We start from the raw sequence: 26,183 nt of genomic DNA on the forward strand, positions 1-26,183 counted from the left end.
GGCCATCCTTTTTAACTTTTAATAGTAGCTATTATCTTGCACTTCTAGTAAAATCGTAAGTGTTTTGCACCATCAAGAGCCCCTCCTAATACATTTTATAGTTTGGTGACTTCAACTGCATACAGAATTCTTAGTGGGGTCTAATCAAAATTAAATATAAATTTAACTCTAGCTTTCTACTTCTCTATTTTTCCAGAAATAAAGCCAGTCAGGTCAAGATTTTATTAATCTGCATCATTACTTTCTGTTTTCTGTTAAGTAATGCTGTAATAACATTAGGAGCCAGCCCAATTCTAAATAAGCATATCAGGGAGAAAAGAATAGACTATTATGCTGATAGGATTCAGCACGAGAAGTTCTAATGGAGCTATACAGCCAAATGGTCTTTCCTGTGCTTTTTTTATGTAAATCTGTGCAATAGTTGATAACCCATCTTATTACTAGTGATTATTCTGGCTGTACCACATGTTCCAACACATTCCATGCTTTATTTACCTTTAGGGTTCAGTAGTTCTAATCAAGTAAGAATAGGTCAAATAATAATGCAAAATGTTCTTCCCCACTTAATTTTTGAAACTATAGCAATAATATAATGGGTGTAATGTTGTGTCCATCCTAATTATAAAAAAAAAAGGCTTGTGCATTTGAAAAGGGGCTGCATAGTCTAATATAAGATCCAAAACATGGGCATGATACATTATCAATTAATGAACTTTTTTCTTTCAGTTGATTTGTTGCAGATGTTGGAGATGAATATGACGATTGCATTTCCTGCAGCTCCTTTACTTACTGTGATCCTAGCACTTGTTGGTAAGAATGTTTTGTGTTGAGTAGCATTTTGTTGATCTTGTTTTTTTCTGAAATTAATATGGAAAATTAAACATTTAATAGGAGGAAATACTTGAGCATTCTGTATAAATTTCCATTGGTGACAGTTTATTCATCTCCTGAAATGAAGGCCAGTTAATTATTTTAATGTGAGCCCTTATGATGAATTCCTCAGATATTCACCATCTTACTTTCAGATGTTGACTAACCCTCCTAAGCACGTGAAATATTATCTCTTTAAGTTTGAAATTACTACCAGACCTGAGTAAAGTAACATGCTGTGATGCTGACTAGTACTGTGCATTGCACTGTGGCCAGTACAGGACAATTGTACATCTGCAGTTCTGAAACAGGTATATACCTTAATAGCTACAATTTATAAAAAAAGGAAAGTTCAAGAAGTTTGAAATAAAAGCAGCGATTGATGGAAATACACAACAGGTGTCTAAAACAGAAAGACAGGTTAACATTTTGTTTGAGACCCAAGTCATAATGGGAGTGATACCTACTTAGAGGATAAATGTCCTAGTGGATAGCATAACTGGAATTTATATATCAGCCTGTCAGTAATCCTTATAACTTGCAATACCAATGGAACTGAAGATATAATTAATTATTACATTGGATAATTAATTTTCTTGTTAGTTGTTCGATATATGAACATACAAATTAGGAGCACGCGTGGGCAATTTGATACCTAGGGTCTATCCTATAACCTTTCACCCACTTTGTTTTTAACCCAGATCCTATCTACCTCACCTTTAAAAAGTTAAAAGATTCTGCTTCCACTACCTTTTGAGGAAGAAAGCTCTGTCAACTCATGACCCTCTAAAAGAAAAAAAATACTCCTCATCGCTGTCTTAAATGGCCAACCACTTATTTTTAAATGGTAGCTGCTAGTTCTAGATATTCCCTTGAGAGGAAACATCCTCTTCATATTCATCCTATTAGGTAGCCCTAGGATCTTGCATGTTTCAATCAAGTTATCTCCTGCTCCTTTAAAATTCAGCGCTTACGAGCCAACCTGTCAAACATTTCCATATTCTGTAATCTAGTCATTCCAGTCATACAAAGTAAGCATGCAGTAGCAGCAGATCATGTAGAAGGCAAATGGTATGTTGGCTTTGATAATGAGAGGATTCGAGTACAGGAACAGGGATGCCTTGCTGCAAGTGTGCAGGGCCTTGGTGAGACCACACCTGGAGTATTGCGAGTAGTTTTGGTCTCCTTATCAGAGGAAGAATATTGTGTCTATGGAAGGGAGTGTGAAAAGGTGTACCATATTGCTTCCCGCGATGGCAAGAATGATGTATGAAGGGACGTTGGGTTGTCTGTTCACTGGAGTTTAGAAGAGTGAGGGAAATCTATAAAATTCTAACAGGACTAGACCGTCCAAGCGCAGGACATATGTTTCCGATGACTGGGGAGTCCAACCAGCAGTTGCAATCTAAGGGTATTGGATTTTTTTCAAAGAGATTGAGACTGCCTTACTCAACAATTGTCATCATCCTATGCTAGCATTTATTTAACAAAAAAGAGAAAGTACTTATTCCATTAGTCATGCGCCACATTCAAATCCAGTCAAGTATCATTCCAGAAAGCATCAAATCAGAGCTTTTGGACATCTGTAATGAAGTAGTAAACATACTTGTGTGCAATAAATCCAAAAACAATTCAACCAAGAATTGTCTGCATTCAGTCCAGTCTGCCATTAAGCTAATGTTCATGAACTGGTGGAATTGTTGTGAGCCTACAGTCTCCCTGTCATTTTCCTATCTTCACATAGTAGCTATTGCATGTAGTGCATGCATGTAAGTAATCAATTGGCATTGGAGTGAAGATCTTCCGGCATGGATCTCAACATTGCTTACCTGATAATTCCGCAAAGAAGTATTGCGGATTAATAGATGCTTCGTCTTCAGAGGTTGAATGACTCTTAACTGGTCTCAACGCATCGACCTAAAAGTTCAGTTGTAGTGCAAATAGAAGACTGCATTTATTTCTGCATCTACATGTGTTTTTATCCTTCATCCGGCCAACTTGATGCAAATGGCAAGTTTGTGCTTCAAAAGATGAGCATCTAATAGAAGCTGCAAACCCACCTTGAGATTCTAATACTCTTATCCCATCAATGCTGACTTCAGTGCAGGATTGCTTCCCATCAAGTTTAGATGGCACCCTTTTAGCCTTCCTTAAAATGGATTTATGGGGGACAATTTGGCTGAGCAGTAATGTAAGTGAGCAGGATTTTCCCCTGATAACAGAGCACACTGTTAGCATTCACAAGAATGGCTTTTTTTTCCCCCAATTATGCTGGCCTGATAGGAGCAAGGAAATGTATTGCAGTGTTTACAATAATTAGAAAAGAAAGAATAATTGCATCCAACAAAAAATATATTGCATCCTTGGGATGATTCAATCGTTTAATATCTAATGAATGAACTTGAATGTAATCATTGTGTAAGCTTGTATGATTTAATCCAAAACATCATATATTTAAAAGACAATTTTTTTTAAAATATAAGGTCATTGTGTGGCTTTATCCTGAATTATTCATTTTAGATTTACTAGTTTAATTCTTCCCAAATTTCCAGATACCTACAAAATATGCCTAAATAATTCCAAAAGATTGCAACTATAAAAGAATATGCTCCTTTTGTTGCAAAGTAACTAGGTTTGCTTTGGAAATTATTTCTACAATTCATCATTGGCAGTGGAATTTGGGATTGCTTCTTCTTTTCTATTCTTCCTCTGTTTATTTTGTTTATTTTGATCACTTATTATCTCCATCCTTGTTCCTTCTTCATTTTGTTTGCTGATCATTTCGTTATGTTAGTTTAGTGTTGCCAGTTTTGTTTTATTTTGCTACTTCTATTGAAGACTTTATGCTAAGAAAGTTTTGCAGAATTGCTTATTGATGTCTTGAACCACACCCCGGTGTTTTTAGTTACCAGTCATTTGCTTAATAATTGTATTAAAAGGTAAGCTGTTTTATTGTCACCTAAAAATGTTGTGTCTTTTTGAAATGTTCTAAAATGGGAGATTTCACAACACCACGCCATTTGTGGAAATGTACAGAATTTGACAAAATAAATAACTTGTGAAAAGCAAACTAAATTAAATTCAAATTGTTTTTGGGAAATGGATGCACAGCAGAGGTGAGTTTTCTGTCACACCGCAGCCAGACAACTGTTCTGCTGGTTAAGGGGAAAATAAGGCATACATACATTAATAACAGTTTGGACCTTAGATTTCTTTTGAGTTGCACTGGAAAGTATAAAAGAGGTTTATTTTTCATTCAATGCACTCTTGTCCATAACTTACTGACTGACTTGTGTTTGCTTTTAAATCTCTGATTGCGATGTTTGCAAGTATTGTTTTGGAATTGTAATATTTGCAAAGGATAGTCCTTTTAATTTTAATATATGTCAGTCATTTTAAATGAGCAGCCTTGTCTGAGATGCATTTTCCCTGATATTTGTTAAAAATTTCTTCCTCCAGGGATGGAAGCTATAATGTCTGAATTCTTCAATGACACAACGACGGCATTTTATATTATTCTAATAGTTTGGCTTGCAGACCAGTACGATGCAATTTGTTGCCATACTAACACCAGCAAACGGCACTGGCTTAGGTGGGTGTTTAATCACTATCCATGCCTGAACTTACTATGACTTCAAAAATTTTTACTATTAGTTTTTATCTGTTATAATTTGTTTGGTTAGACTGACTCTGTATTAAAGGAGGAGAGAGAGAAAGGGTGGAAAAGGTGCAAAGTTTTCTATCAATGATAGCATGCTTGAGGGCATGGCCCTCCTATTTAAGGTTGCTTGTTTTTACAACAGACCCACAGGCAAAAGTTCAGCACATTTTACATGGTAGTTCTTGAACTTGTATATGGACCTTCCACTAAACTATATTGTAATGGTATAGATAAATGTTGTTAGCTAATAAAAGAGAAATGCAAAATCTGATGGATGGCTTGACAGGCTTTTGGAGTCCAGAACATTAGCAAGAAAATCAATACACCAAAACCACTGGGTTGCCATTTGTTTCAGCATTCCTAAATAAACTGTACTGAAGCAGAGAAAAGCATCGGCAATGTGCAGTCAGGTCCATTTTGAATTGTTCTTCAAAGCAAACACGCAAAATGTATCGATTAAGTCTGTACGATTCAGTCATTCCATTTGTCTTGACAATTGCTGTTTATGCCATCCTGTTTGAAGTTTTAGGAACTTATAAATTCTCTCCCAGTTCTGGTTCACTTTTTCTCCTGATTGTCCTTATTGGAGTATGAATGCAAGAAAGCTGGTCTCCAAACCTTGCCTGAATGCCTATTATTGGTGTATATGTTTGACTGCCAGTTAGAGTACTTGGACATGCACAAAGTCTCTGTGTAGTGATGTGAAACAGGGACTATGGCTGACTACTTCTTCCATAACCAAACGGCACCAGGACCAATTGTTAGACCCTCCACACTATCAGTTCTGCCAAATCCCACCATTGGCGTGATCAGAACAAACCCTGTCACAAACCCTGACAGCTCTGAAGTGATCCATTTTGTTTGGGGTCCCAGGTCCTAGTTATCTGTTGTTTAGTTGATCATAAGATGGACCAATGTACAAAATAATGTTTTAGGGCTGGAAAAACTGTTTGAGGTTTTCTTCATCTGCAGTCTCTGGATTTTGTGTGTGTGTATTGTTGAAGTACGTATCTCAACAAATTTATTTGATGAGTTAATGTATGTCCTTCAACCAAAATTTTATGAATAAACTTTTTTTTTTTGCAGATTCTTTTACTTGTATCACTTTGCCTTTTATGCCTACCATTATCGCTTCAATGGGCAGTACAGCAGTTTGGCTTTGGTGACTTCATGGCTCTTTATTCAGGTATGTTCTTGGAGTTCTTCATTTCTATTCCAAATTTCTCCCTATCACTCTTGAATGTATTGGTACTTACATTGTACTGAGACGTAAAATCTCCGAAGAAACAATGATTTCTCCGTGGCTAACTAAAGAAGTTGAGGATAGTATAACATTTAAGTAAGAAGTTTAAAATGTTGCTTGATGACTGGGAGAATTTTAGAAAACAGTGAAGGAGAGGAAATTGATGTGAGAAAATAAAAATTATAGTAGACTAGCAAGAAACCTAAAAATGGGAGGGAGAAAGATCTTCTACAATTATGTAAAAAGATACTAGCAAGTAAATATTGATCCCTTAAAGGCTGATGCATGAGAAATTACAATGGGGTGTAAGGAGATGACAGCCATTAAACAAATATTTTGGAGATTATTTTCTCAGAGGTAAGCACATAAATCCCAGAAAAGGATGGGGAACAATGATCGAATGTGTGAGGAAATTAATATTCATAAATTAAATGGGACTCATGAATTTAGTGGTTCTAAAATTGAGCAAATCCCTAGACTTGATGGCCTACATCCCAGGCTTCTTTTCACATTCCAATGTTCCCTGATTCTGGCATGGCCTTAGTGTTTTGAAAGGTAGCCTTCTTATATTTGCTAAGAGAAGGCAGGTACCAGAAACCAGTTAAACTGACATCAATCATCAGGTTACTAACTAATCGATCACTTGAAAAATTTAGGAGTAGGCAGTGTTTTTTTTCATGGTTTTTATGAAAGCGAAATCATATTTGAAAAATCGTATGTTTTAATTAACAGTATAGGCAAAGAGGAAGCAATGGATGTGGTTTTATTTGGACTTTTAAAAGTATTTCTTATGCTCCAGGTAAAGTTGATGCACTAGAGCTCATGGAGTTGGGATAATATACTAATAGGGGCACAAGATGATTAAAGAACCGAAAACAGATGAAAACTGTCTTTGATCTTAGAGTTTTGATTCTCTAGGTACAATTGGGACCAGCTGTTAGAGCCGTTCCATTCACCTGTATGATGGTGGCAATGCATTGGAAGAGGACTGTGTGGGTCATCTATGTTAAAAGCTGCAGACAGTTGGAGAAGAATGAGGAGGAATAATTTCCCTTTATCATGGTCACTTAAGATGCCACTTGTGACTTTGGGCACTGGTACATGTTCACAGACTTTCAAGGAGAATGTTTTTGGGTTATTTGGAGATGGGCTAAGATTTTGCAAGGACATTCACATCAATAGTTGTATTTTTGAGCAGAGGCTTCTTAATAGAGTTAAAAGAAATGGAAGAACTGTTTAAAAATATTAAGATTGGACTAGGAGAAGTTGAGTAGCAGCATAGTTGGAATAGAATAAAGAGAGCAGAAGCACATCTTGTGTGCATGGTGAGCTCAAAGTGCAGAAGGAGACATAGGAATGGGACTAGAGAAAGATGTAGGTTTAGGGTTATCTTAGCAGATATCCTCAAAGGATGTTTTGCCTGGTGGGCTTGTTAAAAACTGGAACACAGCTGATCAGATGGTCTTGATCTCAGTCCATAATTTCTTTGCATTTATTATTGGAGATGAGGGTAAAGGAAGTTGAAGAACGCATTTCAGTGAAGTTATCTCTGTATTTGAGAATTATCTATTAATGAGCAATTCTAGCAGAGCAGACTTGATAATGATTTCATGCTTGGCACAAGGCATGTTTGTCTTCCAGTGTGTAGTTCAGGAGATTCTTTTTTTACTAAGATTTTGGAGATTAGCTGGAATAGATTGAAGATTGAATAGCTATCAGTTTTCTCCTGACTTGAGTTTAGAACATTTGTCACTTTTTTCTCAGATACCAGCATTTGTGTGACACTGTCTACTTTCTGTACCCATCCTCACTTTTGAAAAAAGACGACTGAGTAAATATTGAATGCTTAAAGAAATTAAAACTGCAAGTATGAGAAAGCTTAGAAAGGACATGAGAATTTGGAGCAGAAGTAGGCAGGCTATTTGGCCTTTCGAGTTTGCTCCACCATTCAATAAGTTCATGGCTGATTTGTTCAGAATTCCACATTCATGTTTATCCTGAGTAACCTTTTATTCCCTTACCTAATGTGAATCTACCTGCTTCTACCTTCATGATATTAAATTGCACTGCCTCCATCACTTTATGAAGCAGAGTTCCACATCTCACAACCCTCAAGAGAAAAAGGTTTCTTTCATCTCTGCCCCAAAAGGGGGCAGCTAATTTCAAAACGTTGGTCCCTAATTCTGGATTTACCCACAAAAGTAAACAATCATCCCACATCTGCTTTGTCAAGACCATTCAGGATCTTATAATGTTCAACCAAATCACCCCTCCTGAATTCTAGTGGAAACAAGCCCAGCCTGTCCATTCTTTCCTTATAAGACAACTCATTTCAGGATCAATGTAATAAACTTCCTTTGAACTGCCTCCAATGCATTTGCATCCTTCTTTAACTGAGACGACCAAACGGGAAATATTCAAGATGTGGTCTCACCAATTCTGTGTGTAACTAAAGCAACATAATGTCCTTATTTTTATGTTCTATTCCTTTCATAATAAAGAAATTAGGAATATGCAGCACTTCCAGCCTGCTGCTCCATTCAATATGATCATAGTTGATCATCCAATTCAGTATCATGTTCCCCCTGCCCTTTGGGCCCTTTAGCCCTATCTGTCTCCACCTTGAAATTTTTCAATATTTTGGCCTCAAATGCTTTTTTTGACAAAAGATTCTACTCTCTGGATGAAGACATTTTACTTCTTCAGGCCTAAGCAGTCTACCCTGTATACTTAGACCAAGCTGTGACCCCTGGTTCTGGCTCACCAGTCATCGGAAACATCCTTTCTGTATTTATCTTGTCTGGTCGCATTAAAATAGTATAATAGGACCTCAATGAGGTTCCCCCTCATTGTTCTAAACTCCAGTGAAAATTGTCCAAATTGATACATAGCGTCAGTCGTGTCATCCCAGAGCACTACCTCCAAAGCCAGAACATCCATTCTTCGCTATGGAGAGCAAAACTATACACAGTACTCTAGATATGACCTCATCAAGGCCTGTACGAGTACAACAATTTATGCCTGCTCTTGTACTGTTATCCTCTCACTGTGAAAACCAGCATATGTTTCCTGCTTCACTACCTGCTGTATCTGCATGCTTACCTCCAGAAATTGATGCACAAGGACACCCAGGTTTTGATACACCACCTCCTTTCACAATTTTGCCATTCAATCAATAATCCACCTTTTCTGTTTTTGCTATCAAAGTGGAACTTTGCATTTCCACTCCCATCAGCTGTGCATTTGCCCACTCACTCGACTTGTCCATATCACATTGAAGCATCTCTGCAACCTTCTCCCAGTTCGGCGCCTCAACCATGTTTGTGTCATATGTAAAATACACTTTATTACATATTACATTTAGTTCACTCATTGAAATTATTAATGTGCATAGCTGGGACCCAAGCACTGATCTGTGCAGTACCTCACTAGTCACTGGCTGCCACTCAGCAACCTGTTTGTTCCTGCTCTTTGTTTCTTGTCTGTCAGCCATTTCTCTGTCCATGTCCATTCACTACCCTCAATCTCACATGCTTTAATTTTACAGATAATGTGTATAGAACCTTGTCGAAAGCCTACTAAAAGTCGAAGTAAACCACATACACTGGTGCCCTCTTACCAACTCTACTAGTTAACATCCTCGCAAAATTCAATCAATTTATCAAGCATGGTTTCCCTTTCATAAATTCATGGGGTGGCACGGTGGCTCAGTGGTTAGCACTGTTGTCTCTCTGCGCCAGGGACCCGGGTTTGATTCCAACCTCTGGCAACTGTGTGGAGTTTGCACATTCTCCCCATGTTTGCGTGGCTTTCCTCCAGGTGGAGAAAGTGAGGACTGCAGATGCTGGAGATCAGAGCTGAAAATGTGTTGCTGGAAAAGCGCAGCAGGTCAGGCAGCATCCAAGGAACAGGAGAATCGACATTTCGGGCATCAGCCCTTCTTCAGGAATCTTGAAGAACCTGAAGGAATCTTCAGGTTCCTGAAGAAGGGCTGATGCCTGAAACGTCAATTCTCCTGTTCCTTGGATGCTGCCTGACCTGCGCTTTTCCAGCAACACATTTTCAGCTCTTTCCTCCAGGTGCTCCAGTTTCCTCCCATAATCCAAAGATGTACAGGTTAGGTGAATTGGCCATGCTAAATTGCCCGTAGTGTTCAGGGTTGTGTAATTTAGATGCATTAGCCAGAGGTGGATGTAGAGTAAATGGGTTTGGGTGGCTTACTCTTTGGAAGGTCAGTGTGGACTTGATGAGCCAAAGCATCTGTTTTCACAACGTAGGGATTCTAAGCTGACTGTCGAATCCTGTCACTGTTTTCCAAGTGGCCTGATATTAAATCATGGACTGCAGCGTTTTCTCTACTACTGATGTCAGGCTAATTGATGTGTAATTTTCAGTTTTGTCTCTCCCTACTTTTTTAAATAGTGGGGTCACTTTAGCCACCCTCCTATCCATAGTTTGAAAGATGGCCATCAATGCATCCAATATGTCTAGGACTACTCCTTGAGAACTCTGGGATTTAGATTATCCGACCCTGGAAAGGTGTTGGCTTTTGATCCCCAACAATTTTCCCAGTGCCATTTCCCTATTAACATTAATTTCCTTTAGTCCCTCTATCTCTCTAGACCACGTGTTCCTCAACATTTTTGGGATGTTGTTTGTGTCCTCCTTTGTGTCAAGTTAAACTATGAATTTATTTTACCTGCCATCTGTTTTCCAATAAACTTTGCTGTTTCTGACTGTAACAGATCTACAATTGTCTTCGCATATCTTTTTCTCTTCACATAACTGTAGAAGGTTCTCTGCCAGTTTGCATGTTTCCCCACAGACATGCTCTTCTACATTATCTTTCCCCTCTTACTCAATCCCTTTGTCCTCCTTTGCTGAAATCTAAACTGCTGCCAGTCATCGGGCCTGCTGCTGTCTTTGGCCAATTTGTCTGCCCCTTTTATTTTTATCTAATACTATTCCTAATTTCCCTTGTTAGCTGTGGTTGGGCTATCTTTTTTATTTTGTTTTTGTGTCACATAGGAATGAACAGTTGTTCCATGCACTGTTTAAATGTTTGTCATTTTCTGTCCTCTGTCCTACCTTTATGTAACCCTCCCCAATTTAGCTTAGCTAGCTTTTACTTCAAACCATGATAGTTTCCTGTATTTAGATTCAGGATTCAAGTCTCAGAATCAACTATGTTACACTCCATCTTAATGGAGAATTCCATCACATTACAGTCACTCTTGTCAGTTATTATTTTCTTATTGCCCAGTACCCAGTTCAGGTTGGCCTGTCCTCTAGCTGGTACCTCATTGTATTGATCCAAATAACCAGCTCACACACTCCAAGAACTCCTCCTCCATTGTGTTGTTAGTGATTTGATTTAACCAATCTAAATGCAAATTGAATTCTATTCATCCTATTTGCATTCCCGATTACATCTTGGGCTTGATGGCTAACCTTTTGTGACTTGAGTACTTGTCCATCTGGATCCCACTGCACTTTGGAATTCCAGTCAGTCTCCATTTAAGTGATCCATTGCATTTTATTCTTCCTGCCAAAATGAACAGCTTCACATTTTACCACATTATATTCCATCTGCCAGAATTTTGCTAACCAATTTAACCTATCTACATCAGTTTGCATCCCTGTTATATATTCTTCGCAGCTTACTTTCCTGCCTACCTTTTATATCATCATCAAATTTAAACCGCTGTGTCCTCAATCCCTTCATCTATGTAATTTATGAAATTTTTAGAAGTTGAGAACTCAGCATAGACCTCTACCAGACCCCACTTGTTGCATCCTTCAATCTTTTAAAAGACCCATTATTGCATACGCTGTTTTCGGCAAATGAGCCAATTTCATATCCACATTAGTATTTTATGCTTTACATCTTGAGCCTACACTGTGCACAATAACGTTTTATGTGGAACCTTGTCAAAAGACTTCTAGGAATCCAAATATTATGTGCATTAGCTACCTCCTATTATTCACAGCACATTATTCCTTCAAAGAATTGCAATAAATTGAATGAACAGAATTTCTATTTTATAAAACAGGTCTGATTCCTCTTCATTACTTTGAAATTTTCAGCATGCCCAGTTGTAACCTCCTTACTGATCAATTCTGGCACTTTCTCTGTTACAGATATCCATGTTAACTGGCCTGTAGTCTCCTGTTTTCTGTTTCCTTTTTTGAATAAAGGGACTTACATTGCTATGTCTAGACGAGTGTTACCTTTCTGTAATTTTAATGAATTTTAGAAAATTCACGCTGACATACCTTCTACCCGATTAGCAACCTCTTAAGTTCCTATGTTGAGGTCCATCGGGACCCAGCGAATTTTTAAACTTTGCTGTACAACTTGCACAATACCACTTCCCTAGTGGTTATAATTTCACCAAGTTCCTATCTTCTTTCAACCTCTTGACTTATGGTGTTACTGGGATATTTTTTGTGTACTCTGAAGTGACAATAGAAACAAAATACTTATTCTTTACATCCAGAGTTTCTTTATTATCCATTATTAGCTCCCTATTCTCATCCTTTAAAAGATGAACATTCATTGTACTACTTTGATTTTTTAGATGTCTGTAGGAACTCATACTACCTGTTCTTAAAGCTGCAGCTAACTTTCTGACGTGCTGTAGTTTACTTGTTTTAATTAACCTTTTAATCATTATCTACCACTCTTTGTACTCTGGCCAGTCATTTGACCATATATTCACCTTTGCGTAATTATATGATTTTTTCCTCAAGTTTGATGCACTCTTTAACTTCTTTAGTTAAACACGGATGTGGGTGCCCCTTGGAATTGTTCTTTGCTGTAGGAATGTCCTTGTTCTGAATATTCTGAAATAGTCCTTTTAAATGTCTGCTGCTGCTTCTCTACTGATCTATATCTTATCTTAATATTCTAGTTTATTTCACCTGAATCAGTTTTCATGTCCACATCATTGCCCTTTTTAAAGTTTAAATGCTAGTCTTAGATTCATTCTTCTCCCTTTCAACGTGGATGTAAAACTCAATCGTATTGTTGTGGTTCCGTTCGCCAAGCTGGGAGTTTATGTTGCAGATGTTTCGTCCCCTGTCTAGGTGACATCCTTAGTGCTTGGGAGCCTCCTGTGAAGCGCTTCTGTGATGTTTCCTCCGGCATTTAATACTGATTTGTATCTGCTGCTCCCGGTTGTCAGTTCCAGCTGTCCGCTGCAGTGGCCGGTATATTGGTTCCAGGTCAATGTGCTTATTGATTGAATCTGTGGATGCCGGAGGAAACATCACAGAAGTGCTTCACCAGAGGCTCCCAAGCACTGAGGATGTCACCTAGACAGGGGACGAAACGTCTGCACCACAAACTCTGCGAACAGAACCACAACAACGAGCACCCGAGCTACAAATCTTCTCCCAAACTTTGAATTCAATCATATTATAATCACTGCTGCCTAGAGTTGTTTTTACTCCGAGTTCATTCATTAATCCTGTTGCGTTACACAATACCAAGTCTAATATTGCCTAGTCTGTGGTCGCTTCCAGAATGCGCTGCTCTAAGAAACTGTCTCTGAATGTGAACTGTCAGGACTGGATAAGTGAGCTCTTACTCGTGCCACATGACAAGGGAGATCAACAGGGAGAAGTCAAGAGTCAACTATGCTGAGTCCTATAACAAGTAGGTAGCTAATGGCCTTTGAAAAGAACATCCAAATGTCAGGTGCAGTTACATGCAGGAGCCTAAATAGCTGGGATAAATTACAATTTTATGTTAAGCAAAGGACAATCACTTGTTAAGGGCAGAATATTAATTGCTGACTACTGTAGTTCACTTGCATTGTGTTGTATTTGTTCCCAGGTTCTGTTGTGTGTATACAAAGAGAGGCCTGGTGTAAAATTTGAGTTGTTTACAACATCGCATTAATTGGATATATTTTCTCCTCGCAGCATTCAATGATCTACTTCTTCCATCACTATGAGCTGCCTGCCATCCTTCAGCAAATTCGCATTCAGGAAATGTTGCTGCAGAATCAACAGGCTGGCCAGGCCAACCAGACAACACTCCAGGACAACCTCAACAATAACACTGCAATAGATAGCACACAGCCAAGCCCCACTGACCCAGGCAACCATCTTACAGCAGGTACTGATGCAGCCCAACTTACTGGTACTCCCAGCTTGGCTGACAGCATTCAGCCTATCCGTATGCAGAATCCAGGCTCTGAGGTTACACCGTTAAGTGGTGATCTGAATTGGGTGGCAGAAACTGCTGCTATCATATCAGAAGGTATTGCAGCTCCAGAACGGAATACACCCACCGAGAGCTCCAGCAACATGATTCAGCCATTAAGCAATGACAGCTCAAATACTGAGGATCTATTAAATGATTCTAATGCCCTTGACCATATACAACCTGGTGCAAGTTCTGAAGAAAACAAAAAAGCAGTATCTTCACAAAGTGTTGATCTTCAAACAGAAATAGACCATAACATGTTAAATTATTGTACAACTGAGAATGAAGAGGTGGCTCTTACTAAAACTGACTATGAGGACATGTCTCCCACACAAGATAGTGAGACCTATGGGCTTTTGCCAGTGCATGGTAATGACACTAGCTTTGAGCAATCACAGATGGACCACGGAAGCCAGTCTAGTGTTTCAAACAGTTCTATAACAGAGACAAATGGTCACAGCATTTCAAGAACCTCGTGACTCTTATTTTCTGCTCTGTATGGAAATTTGTTATTGGAAGATCTTTTTGCAAAGTTCACAGCAAGTGTATGGTAGAGTGTATATGGGGGAATTACTATTACATCGTGTTTTCATCTGTAAAACCAAAATATCCCAGTGCTTTCAGTTAGTTCTGGGAAATGGAGTGTTGAGGGCAGAAACAGTATGCTGTTCAGTGAGCATTAATGGTCAGAGCTCAATTGGAACAATTAACTCCTGCATTTAGTCACGGAATCCATATTCTTTAGCACAGCTGTGCGTTACTGTGATATTTGAGCTAAAGTACTGAGGAACACTAACAGTCTATAAAATGAGGAAGACTGCCCCTTGAAAAAGAGAGCAGCTGATTCAACAGCTGGATAGTAAAAAGGCAAGTGTCTGAATGGCAGTAGAAGATGGCTTGTTCCTTTGAACTCGCAGTATACATGTAAGTTGATTCCACGGTGCAATAAGTTGATGTGTATTGACTGTATTCTGCAAGGTCTCGTTACCTGAAAGACTCTTGGAAGTCTTGTTTCTTGAACTGGTGCCTAAATATAGAAGAGATTTGAAAGGTAGTAGTGTCAGAAATTCTCTGTAACTTCTAATAAACTTTGAATTTAACTAATTTGGATCTGATTCTGATAGACTTTTCTGTTGATGGTATTGTATTTAAATGTAATGTGAGAGCTTCTGTCTTTGTATATATTAAAATAAATGAGATCTAAACATGCTTGTGACTTACTTTAAAATGTATGAGCCATCTGTCGTGAATCACATCCCTAAAGAAAAAAAATTCTGTGGCTATAGCAAAAAGCTGTAATTTTTTTTCCAGGTATTGAAATTGGACTTTTGGATTCAGCAAGATTAAAGGGCACTGTGCCTCTGCTTGGGATCAGTATGTATTCCAACCTTGCTCGAAACTTGAGAGTACCCCAATTGCACTGACATGAAATGTCATTCTGCAGCTCTTCTGCTAACTCAACCCATTGAGACATTGAATTGCTTAGCTGTGCAAACCCGAAAATGTTATGTCTTCAGTTTACATTGAGTCAGCTGATCTGAGCTGGGGAAAAATAATAATGTTGCATGTAGCCTCTAGTAATTGGACAAGGAGGGCAAATTCCCAGGTTAGCATAAAACTGATCCCTCACCTGGATCACAGTCTAAAGAATGAGCCTTTTGTTGAGGAATTGGAGCTCTTCCGGTGCTGTGGTCTGGCAGGTGGCTGTCTGAAATAACGGGCAGTGTTTAGATTAGAGTGGTGCTGGAAAAGCACAGCAGTTCAGGCAGCATCCGAGGAGCAATAAAATTGACGTTTCGGGCAAAAGCCCTTCATCAGGAATGATGAACAAATAACAAGCAGACAACTGAAGTAAAACTTTATTTTTTCTTGTTAATATGTGCCATCTCTGAACTGTCAAGTTGTTTGGATTTCTAATAATACTATAACAACTTATTTCTCCAAAGCCAAATGATAGATCCTTTAATGCAGTATGACCAATTCATTTGTAGTGATATATTCTAATTTCTGAAATTGTCAACCAAATTACAGTGCCAAAAAAAGCAATTTACCCCATGGTACTCATGTAAGGGGCAATGTGTTCTAATCGTCTGTTTTTCTACCTTTCCCATATTCCTTTTTAAATACTTAACTGATTTCATAATTAAAGTAACTTTGCCATCTTCTTACCTTTGTTAATAAAACCACCCTGACCCAATAAATTACATGAACAATTGAGGGTTTTTGTATTCTGTGCACTGATTACATTTCCAAGCTTGCTTTATTAAATTAAATGCAAATCTGATTAGATTGCTCTTCGGTCATTTGCTATTAAATTGAATACTATGCACAAGGATACAATAAAAATTGTAAAAGCCATCTTTGGAAGTTTGGTTGGCTAGTCTCACCAGGTTGCAATAGCAGCTGAATCAGTCATCTGCTGTTTAGTTAATTGGCACAGGCTGCATTTCCAAGAGCAGCACAACTATATATGGTAGCTGCTGCATACAACATACAGTTTATTTACCACAATTTAAACTTGGACATTAAGGTTTGCAACACCAATGTCTGCAAGGCTTAATTTGTACATGTGACAATTATCTGCCTGCTATATTAAAAGTAGAAGTTACATAGAACACCTACAGTGTGGAAATAGTCCATTTGGCTCAACAAGTCCACAGTGACCCTCTGAGTATCCCTCCCAGACCCAGACCCTTAACCTATAACTCTACATTTCCCATGGCTAATGCATCTAACCTACACATCCCTGAACACTGTGGCCAATTTAGCATAGCCAGTTCACCTCACTGCACATCTTTGGACTGTGGGAGGAAACCCATGCAGACATGGAGAACGTGCAAACTCCACACAGACAGTTTCCTGAGGCTGGAATTGAATGTGGGACCCTAGTGCTGTGTGGCAGCAGTGCTAGCCACTGTGCCACCCTTCCCTGCCTACTTTGAATAGGTTAATGCTTCTGTGTCAATACAGGACCGTTGTAGAAACCTCCACATTAATAGGAATTTGGTGGAATGAGTATTGCTGACAAAAGACTCTTTGACAAAGTTTTCATCAGAGTACGGTATTAATGAGAATTTAAAAATAGCAACATTTTATATTGGTTCGCAGGTGGACTCTCGAAGTATGGTCATGGAAAGTGTTAAATGATGGCTGACCGTTAACTCTTTAACCTTGTTTAATTTAAACCAGGAAGCTAACCAATCGGTCAACCTGCATAGTATAAAGTTAAATACATCTCAGTAGTTAACTGTCAGTCATTATTAATTGGTGCATTTTCCATGGAAAATCCTCAACCACCAATGGCAAGAAGTAGGCCATTCAGCCAATACAGTCTGTTCTGCTAAGTTGCTGTTATGTGTCATTCCCTATATTTCTTGATGCTCTCTTCTGCTCAACTCAGTGATACTGCATGGAAACTGACCCTTTGGTCCAAATAGTACATGCCAACCATGTTCCCAAATTAAACTTGTCTCACCTGCCTGTGCTTGGCCCATTTCCCTCCAAACCTCTCCTATACATGGACATATCCAAATGTCTTTTAAATGTAATTGTACCTGCACCCACCACTTTCTCTGGCAGAGTTAAAAATCACGCACTAGGTTATAGTCCAACAGATTTTTTTGGAAGTACTAACTTTTGGAGTGCTGCTGTTTCATCAGGTGGTTGTGGACTATAAGCTTGTATGAAATAGAATTTATAGCAAAAGTTTACAGTTAATGTAACTGAAATTATATATCAAAAAAGACCTGGATTGTTTAAGTCTCTCATCATTTAGAATGAACATGTTGGTTTCAGTTCTTTCATATGTAAATTGCAGAATGTTTTTTAAGTTACATTTCAAGTGAACTTTAACAATTGGTGTTACGTCGGCCCAGATAATGCATTTAAGGTGTGAGATGCCCTGTGTGCGACTGTCTGTGCCACAATGTTCAGATCATTCTAAACTAAAAAGTGGATTTATGGAATCTTACATGGATTCATGCAGTTTTTGAGCAAAATCAAATGTAATTCTGCAAGTACAAATTCACCTCACAAACTTGTGTGTGCATGTGGGTGTGTGTTGGGGAGGGTTTGGTTATGCGTGTCTGTGAGAGTGTGTGCGCATGTGAGTGTAAAGGGGTATAAGTCTGCGCAAGTGTGGGAATTTATGTGTGAGCGTATGGGAGAGAGTCTGAGAGAGAGTATGGGTCTGTAGGAGTGTGTGTACTGTAGTGTGGTCACCTGTAGTGTGACATGAAATTAAGACCCTGGTTAAGGCCATCCCCATGGGTACCAAACTTGGCTATCAACCTCTGCTCAGCCATTTTGTTATCTGTCCCAAAGTCCGCCTTGGAGGACGGTCACCTGAACGTCCAAGGTAGAAAGTCTCAGACTGCTAAAGTGTTCTGACTGGGAGGGAACACTCCTGTCTATTGATTGTTGTGTGGTGTCCATTCATCTGTTGCCGTAGCCTCTGCTCAGTCTCGCCAATGTACCATGCCTCAGGGCATCCTTGCCTGCAGCGTATGAGATAGACAATGTTGGCTGAGTCGCATGAGTACCTGCCACGTGCATAGTGGGAGGCATCCCCACACGTAATGGTGGAATCCATGTTCACACAGATACATCTTGCGCCTACCACGGCAGGATTGTATGGTGTTGTCCTGAAGGCCACGCTGTTTGCTGGAAACTAGGATCTGATTGAGGCTTGGTGGTTAATGGCGAGAAGTGGAGGCGTGGAGAATGTTTTGGCGAGGTGCTCGTTCTTATTGATGATGCGTTGCAGGCTGCAAAGAACATGGTGTAGCATTTTGACTCCTGGGAAGTACTGGACAATGAAGGGTATCCTGTTGGTTGCAGCTCATGTCTGTCTCCTGAGGAGGTCATTACAGTTTCTCGCTGTGACAGGTCAGAACTGGCGATCGATGAGTTGAGCATCGTACCCCATTCTTCTGAGGGCATCCTTCAATACTTCTGGGTGCCTATCACGTTCCTCCTCATCTGAACAGATCCTGTAGATGTGTAGGGCTTGTCCATAGGAATGGCTGTTTTAATTCAGATGGAAGCTGGAGAAGTGTAGCATCGTGAGGTTATCCGTGGGTTTGCGGTAGAGTGAGGTGTATGTGTCCAAGAATGAGACAGATAGTAGAGAGTAGTCCATGATGAGTTTGGTGGGATGAAATTCGTTGGTATCACTAGCTTTTTCAGTGACTCCTTGCCATGGGTCCAGAGGAAGAAAATGTCAATGTAGCTGGTGTACAGTGTTGCTGGGGGTCTTCCATAGAGAACAAGTCTTGTTCGAACCTGTACGTGAAAATGTTGGCATATTGCGGTGTAGATTTGGTCCCCATGGCTGTTCCATGTGTTTGGATGAAGAACTGGTTGTCAAAGATGAAAATGTTATTGTCGAGGATATAGTGGATGAGTCGTAGGATGGTGTTTGGAGACTGGCAGTTGTTGATGTTGAGTACTGAGGCTGTTGCCACAATGCCATCATTGTGGGGGATGCTGGTGTAGAGTGATGAAATGTCCATTGTGATGAAGAATGTTCCTGGTTCAACTGGTCTATGGGTGCTGAGTTTCTGTAAGAAATCTGTTGTGTTACGACAGAAGTTGGGGGTCCCCTGTACAATGGGTTTCGAGATCAGATTAGATTCCCTACAGTGCGGAAACAGGCCCTTCAGCCCAACCAGTCCACACCGATCCTCTGAAGAGTAACCCATCCAGACCCATTTCTCTCTGACTAATGCACCTAACACTGTGGGCAATTTGGCATGGTCAATTCACCTAACCTGCACATTTTTGGATTGTCGGAGGAAACCCATGCAAACACTGGGAGAATGTGCAAACTCCATGCGGTCACCTGAGGCTAGAATCGAACATGGGGCTCTGGTGCTGTGAGGCAGCAGTGGTAACCACTGAGCCACCATGCTGCCCCACGATGCCTTCGACATAGAGAGGTTCTCACACAGGGTCCCAATGCCTGATACAATGAGAGGTCCTAGTGTGTTGGTTTTGTGTATCTTTTGGAAGGTAGTAGAAGTCGTCTACATGAGAAATATGTGGATTGAGGGCGTGTAGGGAACTCAGAAGGACTGGATCCAAAGTCCTGATCAATGTATTTAATTCAGTGTGCTCTTTGGTCGGATCGGCCAGTAGTTGCCTGTAGTGTTACTTGTTCAGTTATCGGTACACTTCCTTTCAGTAATATGTCCTATTCTGAATGACGATGGCTTCTGTCTTATCTGCTGGTTTGATGACAATGGGATTGGTTTTGAGAGCATGGCATTGCATTGTGATCAGGTGATGTTTTGCTCTACCTAGTTGGTGCAGCTAATGAATCTGGCATTAATATATTTCCTGAGTTGAGTTTGAACATACCTGTCAAGCCCAGGGCAGCGGGCCTCCAGTAGAGTCCAAGTTGACTCCTCTTTGGTCGCTCCTCTACATATCCCTGTGATGACTGCTCTGGTCCCGCAGTGGTCTCGCTGGGATCACTAGTGGCATCTTGAAAGATTTCCGGAGTCTCATTCGTCTGATAAATTCCTCTGTGTCTGCTGCAAGACCCATGGGGTCCATTTTGGTGGTGGGGCAGAAATTGAGACCCCTGCCAAGAACTTCAATCTCTTCCAGTTGAAGGCTGTGGCCCAATAAGTTGACAATCGACTTTCCAATGGTGATAACATTTTCCACTGTGGTGCAAGTGTGGGCTTGGCTACTGCTGGTGGTAATGCCAAGTTTCTTGTTCTTGGTGTGCATGTACATGGTGCCATCTTGCCTGTTTTGGCAGTGTCCCTTAACTGTACTGCTGTATCCTGAGTGCAGGCTGAGTGTGTGGACTCCATCTTAATTGTGGGGCCTGCTGTAGAGTTAGTGCCTGAGATGATTGAGGAGCTTGTGAGAGGTGTACACAAGACATTGTGTTAAAAAAAGTTGCCCCAATGACCTTTTGTAAATATTTCTCCTCTCACTTTAAAATTATGACCCCTAGTTTTGAATGAAATGGTGTCCTCCTTTATCTTTATGTAGGGATACTAGTGAGAGAGGGTCATGTCATTTTGTGGCTAGTTGATGTTCATGTACAGTATTTTGTAAATGACATTTAGTTTTGCTTGTTTGTATAGGGTCTTTCAAGTTCATTGGCTGCTGTTTTAGTGTATTGGTGGGATTGTGGGCTACCATGATGCCAAGGGCTCTGAGCAGTCTGAGACTACTCACTTCGACTGGGACAACGCATCCATCCTAGGACACTGAGACACGCCTGAGAATTCTTAGCAGCATGGCATTCCAACCGGAACTCCTAACAACAAACACATTGACTTGGATCCCATTTACCACCCACTGAGAAAAATAACAGGAAATGACATCATCATAGAAAATGACATCACCAACTTAAAGAAACCCAAGCATATAAATAGAAAGCAGGAAACATCAGCAATGCTTTGTCTGGAGGCTCACTGAAGAGGTTACTTAGTATGGTGATGAAACATTTGAAAATGAACCTTCCAGCTCAGCAAGCAACCCTACATCCAGAAGAGTGCAAATATTTCAAAGAATTGTGGACCGGAAGGGATTGCAGCTATAGGGAGGCATGAGTTTGTGGAAGACTTTGGAAACAAGAATGCGAATGTTGAAGTCAAAATAATGCTTGACTAAGGAGCCAAAGTAAATCAACAAACACAGGTGATAGAGGAAAGGGCTATGGTGTAAGGTAAGACACTGACAGCTGAAATCTGAGTGCACACATTTACATAGTGTAGAGACTAACCTGATGTTTTACTTTATTCTTCAATGGGATATGGGCATCATTGGATTACTAGTCCAGTGACATTATTGTTACGGTATCAATTTACTTTTCCATGCTCACCCATGCATTTGAATAGAATTTGAACTTTAGAAGGAAAAAGAATCCATGAATGGAGGGCATAGCAGCAGAAGAAGACAAAGTCAACATTGTGACAGGTTTGATAATAGGCAGCTTAAATGATGCTATGAATATGCAGCTGCAAATGTAAATGTATCACACATTGACACCAGGGTTGCAAACAGACTGGTTTAAACTCAGATTATTGCTAGGAAGTGGTATGGAGTGTTGGTAGCTAAGAATCCAGGTTCAGCAACAAAGGCTTCAGTACTCCCAATGTTTCTGCCTCATCCAGCAAAAATGTTAGATAAGCAGCTTGGATGGTTTACCAAGAGCTGAGAAGTGCTGAGAGTGCTATATAATTTGTATTGTAAGGAGTGCTGTGTTTTGGGACTTCATGCACAATTTTCACAAAATGGACTTGGAAACAAGTTTTGTTTTTAAATTTTGATTTTGTAATAATATGTATTTATTCATTTTAATTTTGAAAGTAGAAGATAGTAAATAATTAACAAGCAACTGAAAATTGTTTACCCAAGCAATGTAAGCAAGCAATTTGTTAACTGGTCTCTGTAATCAATAATGCTTGATGCTGGCTGCTTGACAAAAGTTTGTCTGCCAGGCCATTCTTCAGATGGGAAATGCCTACACTAAGCAATGTGAATCTTTGAAATCTGGATGCTGTCGACACTCAGCCGTTGAGTATTTGAGGCTGATCTTCAAAACTTTCTGGTCTAAAGACATCAAGTGATGTAGGGATTCTGAGTGGAGTTGAGGTGAAAACCAGTCGTCATCATAGTAAATGGTGGAAAGGGCTTGAACAGCATGATGGTATATAGATTTGCAGAATGGTATATAGTTTTGCTTGAGTATAGCTGTGAAAGTCAGGAACAGAATGTAATTGTTGCTGGTCATTAAAACCATTTCCAATCTCCACAGAAGATGAGTTGTTGCCTTTTGATTTTGACCAGATCAGCAATAGGAAGCTACAGTTGGCCTCAGCACCTCTATGTAGGGAAAATGAAGACCATTCATAGGTCCCATTCCTCATTGTTGTTTAATAATCGCTGTTAACAAGTGTAGATAGATGGGCAGTGTTTAATAATCATGGTGGTCATTGTTGCATCTAAACTTGTGACCACAAAATTTCAGCTTGCAGTCTCATTTGGAGTCCTGACCTCGACTTTGAATGAGATGCTAAACCAAATCTTTCCAAAAGAAGGTGCAGCTGATGGTGTAGTTCTGAGGGAGTATTGACAATTTAGATTGTGCTCAGGTACTGAAGAAAAGTTTAATATGCAATCTTCTGACCCCCTGGATCTGTATTACTAACCAAACCAAGCTGCCACAATAGCGAAAGCAGTCAGAATTATTACATAATTTTCTGTGAGAAACACAGATTTTTATTTCTTCCTTCTCCCAATGAGAAGTTCTATATTCAAACTGCTTGAAAGATGTTAATATTCAGGAATACAACATTCCCATATATATGGGTCAAAAAGTGTGGTGCTAGAAAAGCACAGCAGGTCAGGCAGTATCTGAGGAACAGGAGAATCGACATTTCGGGCATTAACCCTTCATCAAGAATGTGCGGCAAGGTGGGGAGGAGGGGGGGCGAGGAGTATGGGCGTGGTGGGGAAGATAGCTGAGAAGACAATAGATCCAGGTTGGGAAAGGGGCAATATTGATAGTTTGGAGGAGAGGGTAGAGCAGATAAGTGGGAAGGAAGGTGGGAGAGTTCAAGAAGGCAGTGTTGAGTTGGAGGGTTGGATGAGGTAGGGGGAGGGGAGATTAGGAAACTAGTGAAGTCAATATTGATGCCATGTGGGTTGAAGGATCCCAAGATGGCAGATGAGGTATTCTTCCCAAATATTTCCATATTTAGCATTGAGCACTCTTAAAAATATTTATAGTTGCAAAGTAAGGTTCCTTAGTAATATACAGCTCAAGTCTAGTATAGGCCAAAGCTTCCTTTGCATCACCCTAACAAATAACTTGGCCCAATCTTAAAATTGCATAAGCTGCTTTCACATTTCTGAGAGTTTGGTGGTGTAGGTCCAAATATGGCAGAAATTAATTTGAAACTTAGTTTCCCAAACTTTGTTTTAAGAGGAATTATTCTAATTAAAATTATGTTAGCAAGCCTGCAAGATACTTAGGATGGGAATTTAGTTATGAGAGGTGTGAGGCCCTGGGACGATTTGCAGTGGAGCAGAATATAAAAGAAAGTATAATGGAACATTTTTAAATTGTAACGTTTTGATAAAGGAATTAGTGAAAGATTATTTCCTCTAGGTGGGGAGTCAGCGATAATGATATCAACAATTCAAAACTGCAGAAGGATAGGGAGAACGGTTAGAAATTCATTTGCACAGTGCATTATTGGAGCCTGAAATATTACTGTCAGATGAGGTAGAGGGCCTCATTTAAAATTTATTTCTAGTTTTCATTTTAAAGATGTAGAGCTAAAGGGAGAGTAGGGAATTGGGTTTATTCTCAGGTTAATCTAGCAAATTCAGTGTAGACACAATGGAATAAAATTAAAATTAGAATCACCAATTAGCTTTATTGTACACATACTCAAATGAGTATAGCAAAAAGTTTACAAGTCACCACTTATGGTGCTATTTTAAGTACGAAGGCATCTAGGTTCAGACTCTAAAGAGCAAATTATTAGGGAGAAAAGATTCAAAAAATAAGGAAATAAAAAGTTCAGAATAATAGTTCTTCAAACCTAGTAAATGCAGGCACCTAGCCTCTAGTCCACACTGGGCCTTGACTTCAGATCACGCTGGGCCTCACCTCAAGGCTGGGAGACTGCTCTGGAATCATTGAGGCCAGAAATCCATGCTGAGGTCAGACAGGGGGCCCCTTAGAGACTGCCACACCAGGCTACCAAAAGACCATGGAATTCTATGGTTTTATGCCATCATTCAAATTCTTTGAATGTAGTGTATTCTCTCTTTAGGAAAGCATCCTCATCCACAAAGCAATTGTGGAATGGCTGAAGGCTTTTACTGACACTAATGAAATTCATTGTCTTTGTGCCAAAAACCCACAACTACTCTGCCCATTTCCGGATTCTCAATTCTTATAGTCTGGATTTTTGCGAAATGAATGAAGATAATTAAATAAGTCATTGTAGTCTTTGCTCTAGGATTTTCCCATGTAGCCTCCCTGAATGAAACCAGTTTCTATCCCCTCACTTAATCTTGGTCCTTTCTATAGCTAATGAGAATTTCAATTCAGGATTTTTGGTCACAGTCAAGCAACATCATAAAACTGAAATTCTAGGCCAAGTTCCTTCAAATTGCTTCACCGATCTCTTTCCCTACATCATAAGGTAAGGTTCACAGATGATTGCATAATATTCAGCACCACTTGCAAACTCCTCAGATCCTGAGTCTATATGCAACAATAAGTGGGTAAGACTTAGGCTTGGGATTGTAAGTAGTAAGTAAACATTGCACTGCACCACACACCTAATAAATAATGATTATTTCCAGCAAGAGAGAATCTAACCAGCTCCCTTGACATTCAATGACATCACTGTTGTTGCATTTCCCCACTATCAACATATGGTTCAGGCATTTGTCAATACTATTGACCAGAAACTGAACTGGGTCAACCATATAAATAAAAGCAATGTACTGCAAATGCTGGCAATCTGAAATTAAAGCTTCTGTGGAGATAGAAAAGAGTTAACAGTTTGAGTCCAGTATGACTCTTCAGTGGAACAGTTAACCAAGGTTTGTCCCAAAATTGCTACCTTAACCCACTTGAAGAGCAAGGTCAGCAGACACGTAACAACATCACTATCTTTCACACAACAACGTAACTTGGGAATATATCACTGTTCCCTCATTATCATTGGGTGAAAATATAGTACTCCCTTCTTAAAGACAGTGTGGGAGCACATTCACCACATGAACTACAACAGGTCACCTGCACAGCACACTCACCTGAGCACGGTACTGCATTGCCAGTATTAACTGTTTCCTTTGATATGAGAGAATTTCACAGGATCAAGAAATTATTGTCAAATAACTATTGTGAGGAGAGCTCGGGGGTTGTACAAGAAGGTTTAGCATACTTTATTTGAAAGAAAAAGTTCACTCAAGCCATTATTGCCCAAAATGTTTCAGAATAGAAAGAAATTTCTAATTCCAGCTAAATTAAGATATCTGAATAGAGGTTTGAAATAAGCCTTAGGGCTGTAACTGCAGAATGAGAAAGATAAACCCTTAAAGGAACACATTATGGAGGAGAATGCGAGGTAATTTTTATGTTTAGACAAATTGCCCTGATGTGCGAAAAAATTTTGCAAAGCAGCACCAGAGGGCGCTTTTTT

At 39.6% G+C, this 26,183-nt stretch overlaps 1 protein-coding gene across 3 annotated transcripts in view; it reads left to right on the forward strand.

Annotated features, from left to right (window-relative positions):
- tmem259 (transmembrane protein 259) overlaps window positions 1-15,200 on the forward strand; it is a 55,412-nt gene extending 40,212 nt beyond the window's left edge. For 2 of the 3 annotated variants that reach the window (XM_072593916.1, XM_072593915.1), the window contains exons 8-11: window positions 727-810; window positions 4,330-4,462; window positions 5,618-5,717; window positions 13,704-15,200. In XM_072593916.1, coding sequence (XP_072450017.1) covers window positions 727-810; window positions 4,330-4,462; window positions 5,618-5,717; window positions 13,704-14,468 — 1,082 coding nt within the window. In that variant the 3' untranslated portion in view covers window positions 14,469-15,200. The remainder of the gene's footprint in view (window positions 1-726; window positions 811-4,329; window positions 4,463-5,617; window positions 5,718-13,703) is intronic. The other variant, XM_072593917.1, reaches the window with a different exon arrangement.
- The last annotated feature ends 10,983 nt before the right edge of the window (window positions 15,201-26,183 follow it).

This window comes from Chiloscyllium punctatum, chromosome 24 (assembly GCF_047496795.1).
Source record: "Chiloscyllium punctatum isolate Juve2018m chromosome 24, sChiPun1.3, whole genome shotgun sequence".
Lineage (NCBI taxonomy): Eukaryota > Metazoa > Chordata > Chondrichthyes > Orectolobiformes > Hemiscylliidae > Chiloscyllium > Chiloscyllium punctatum.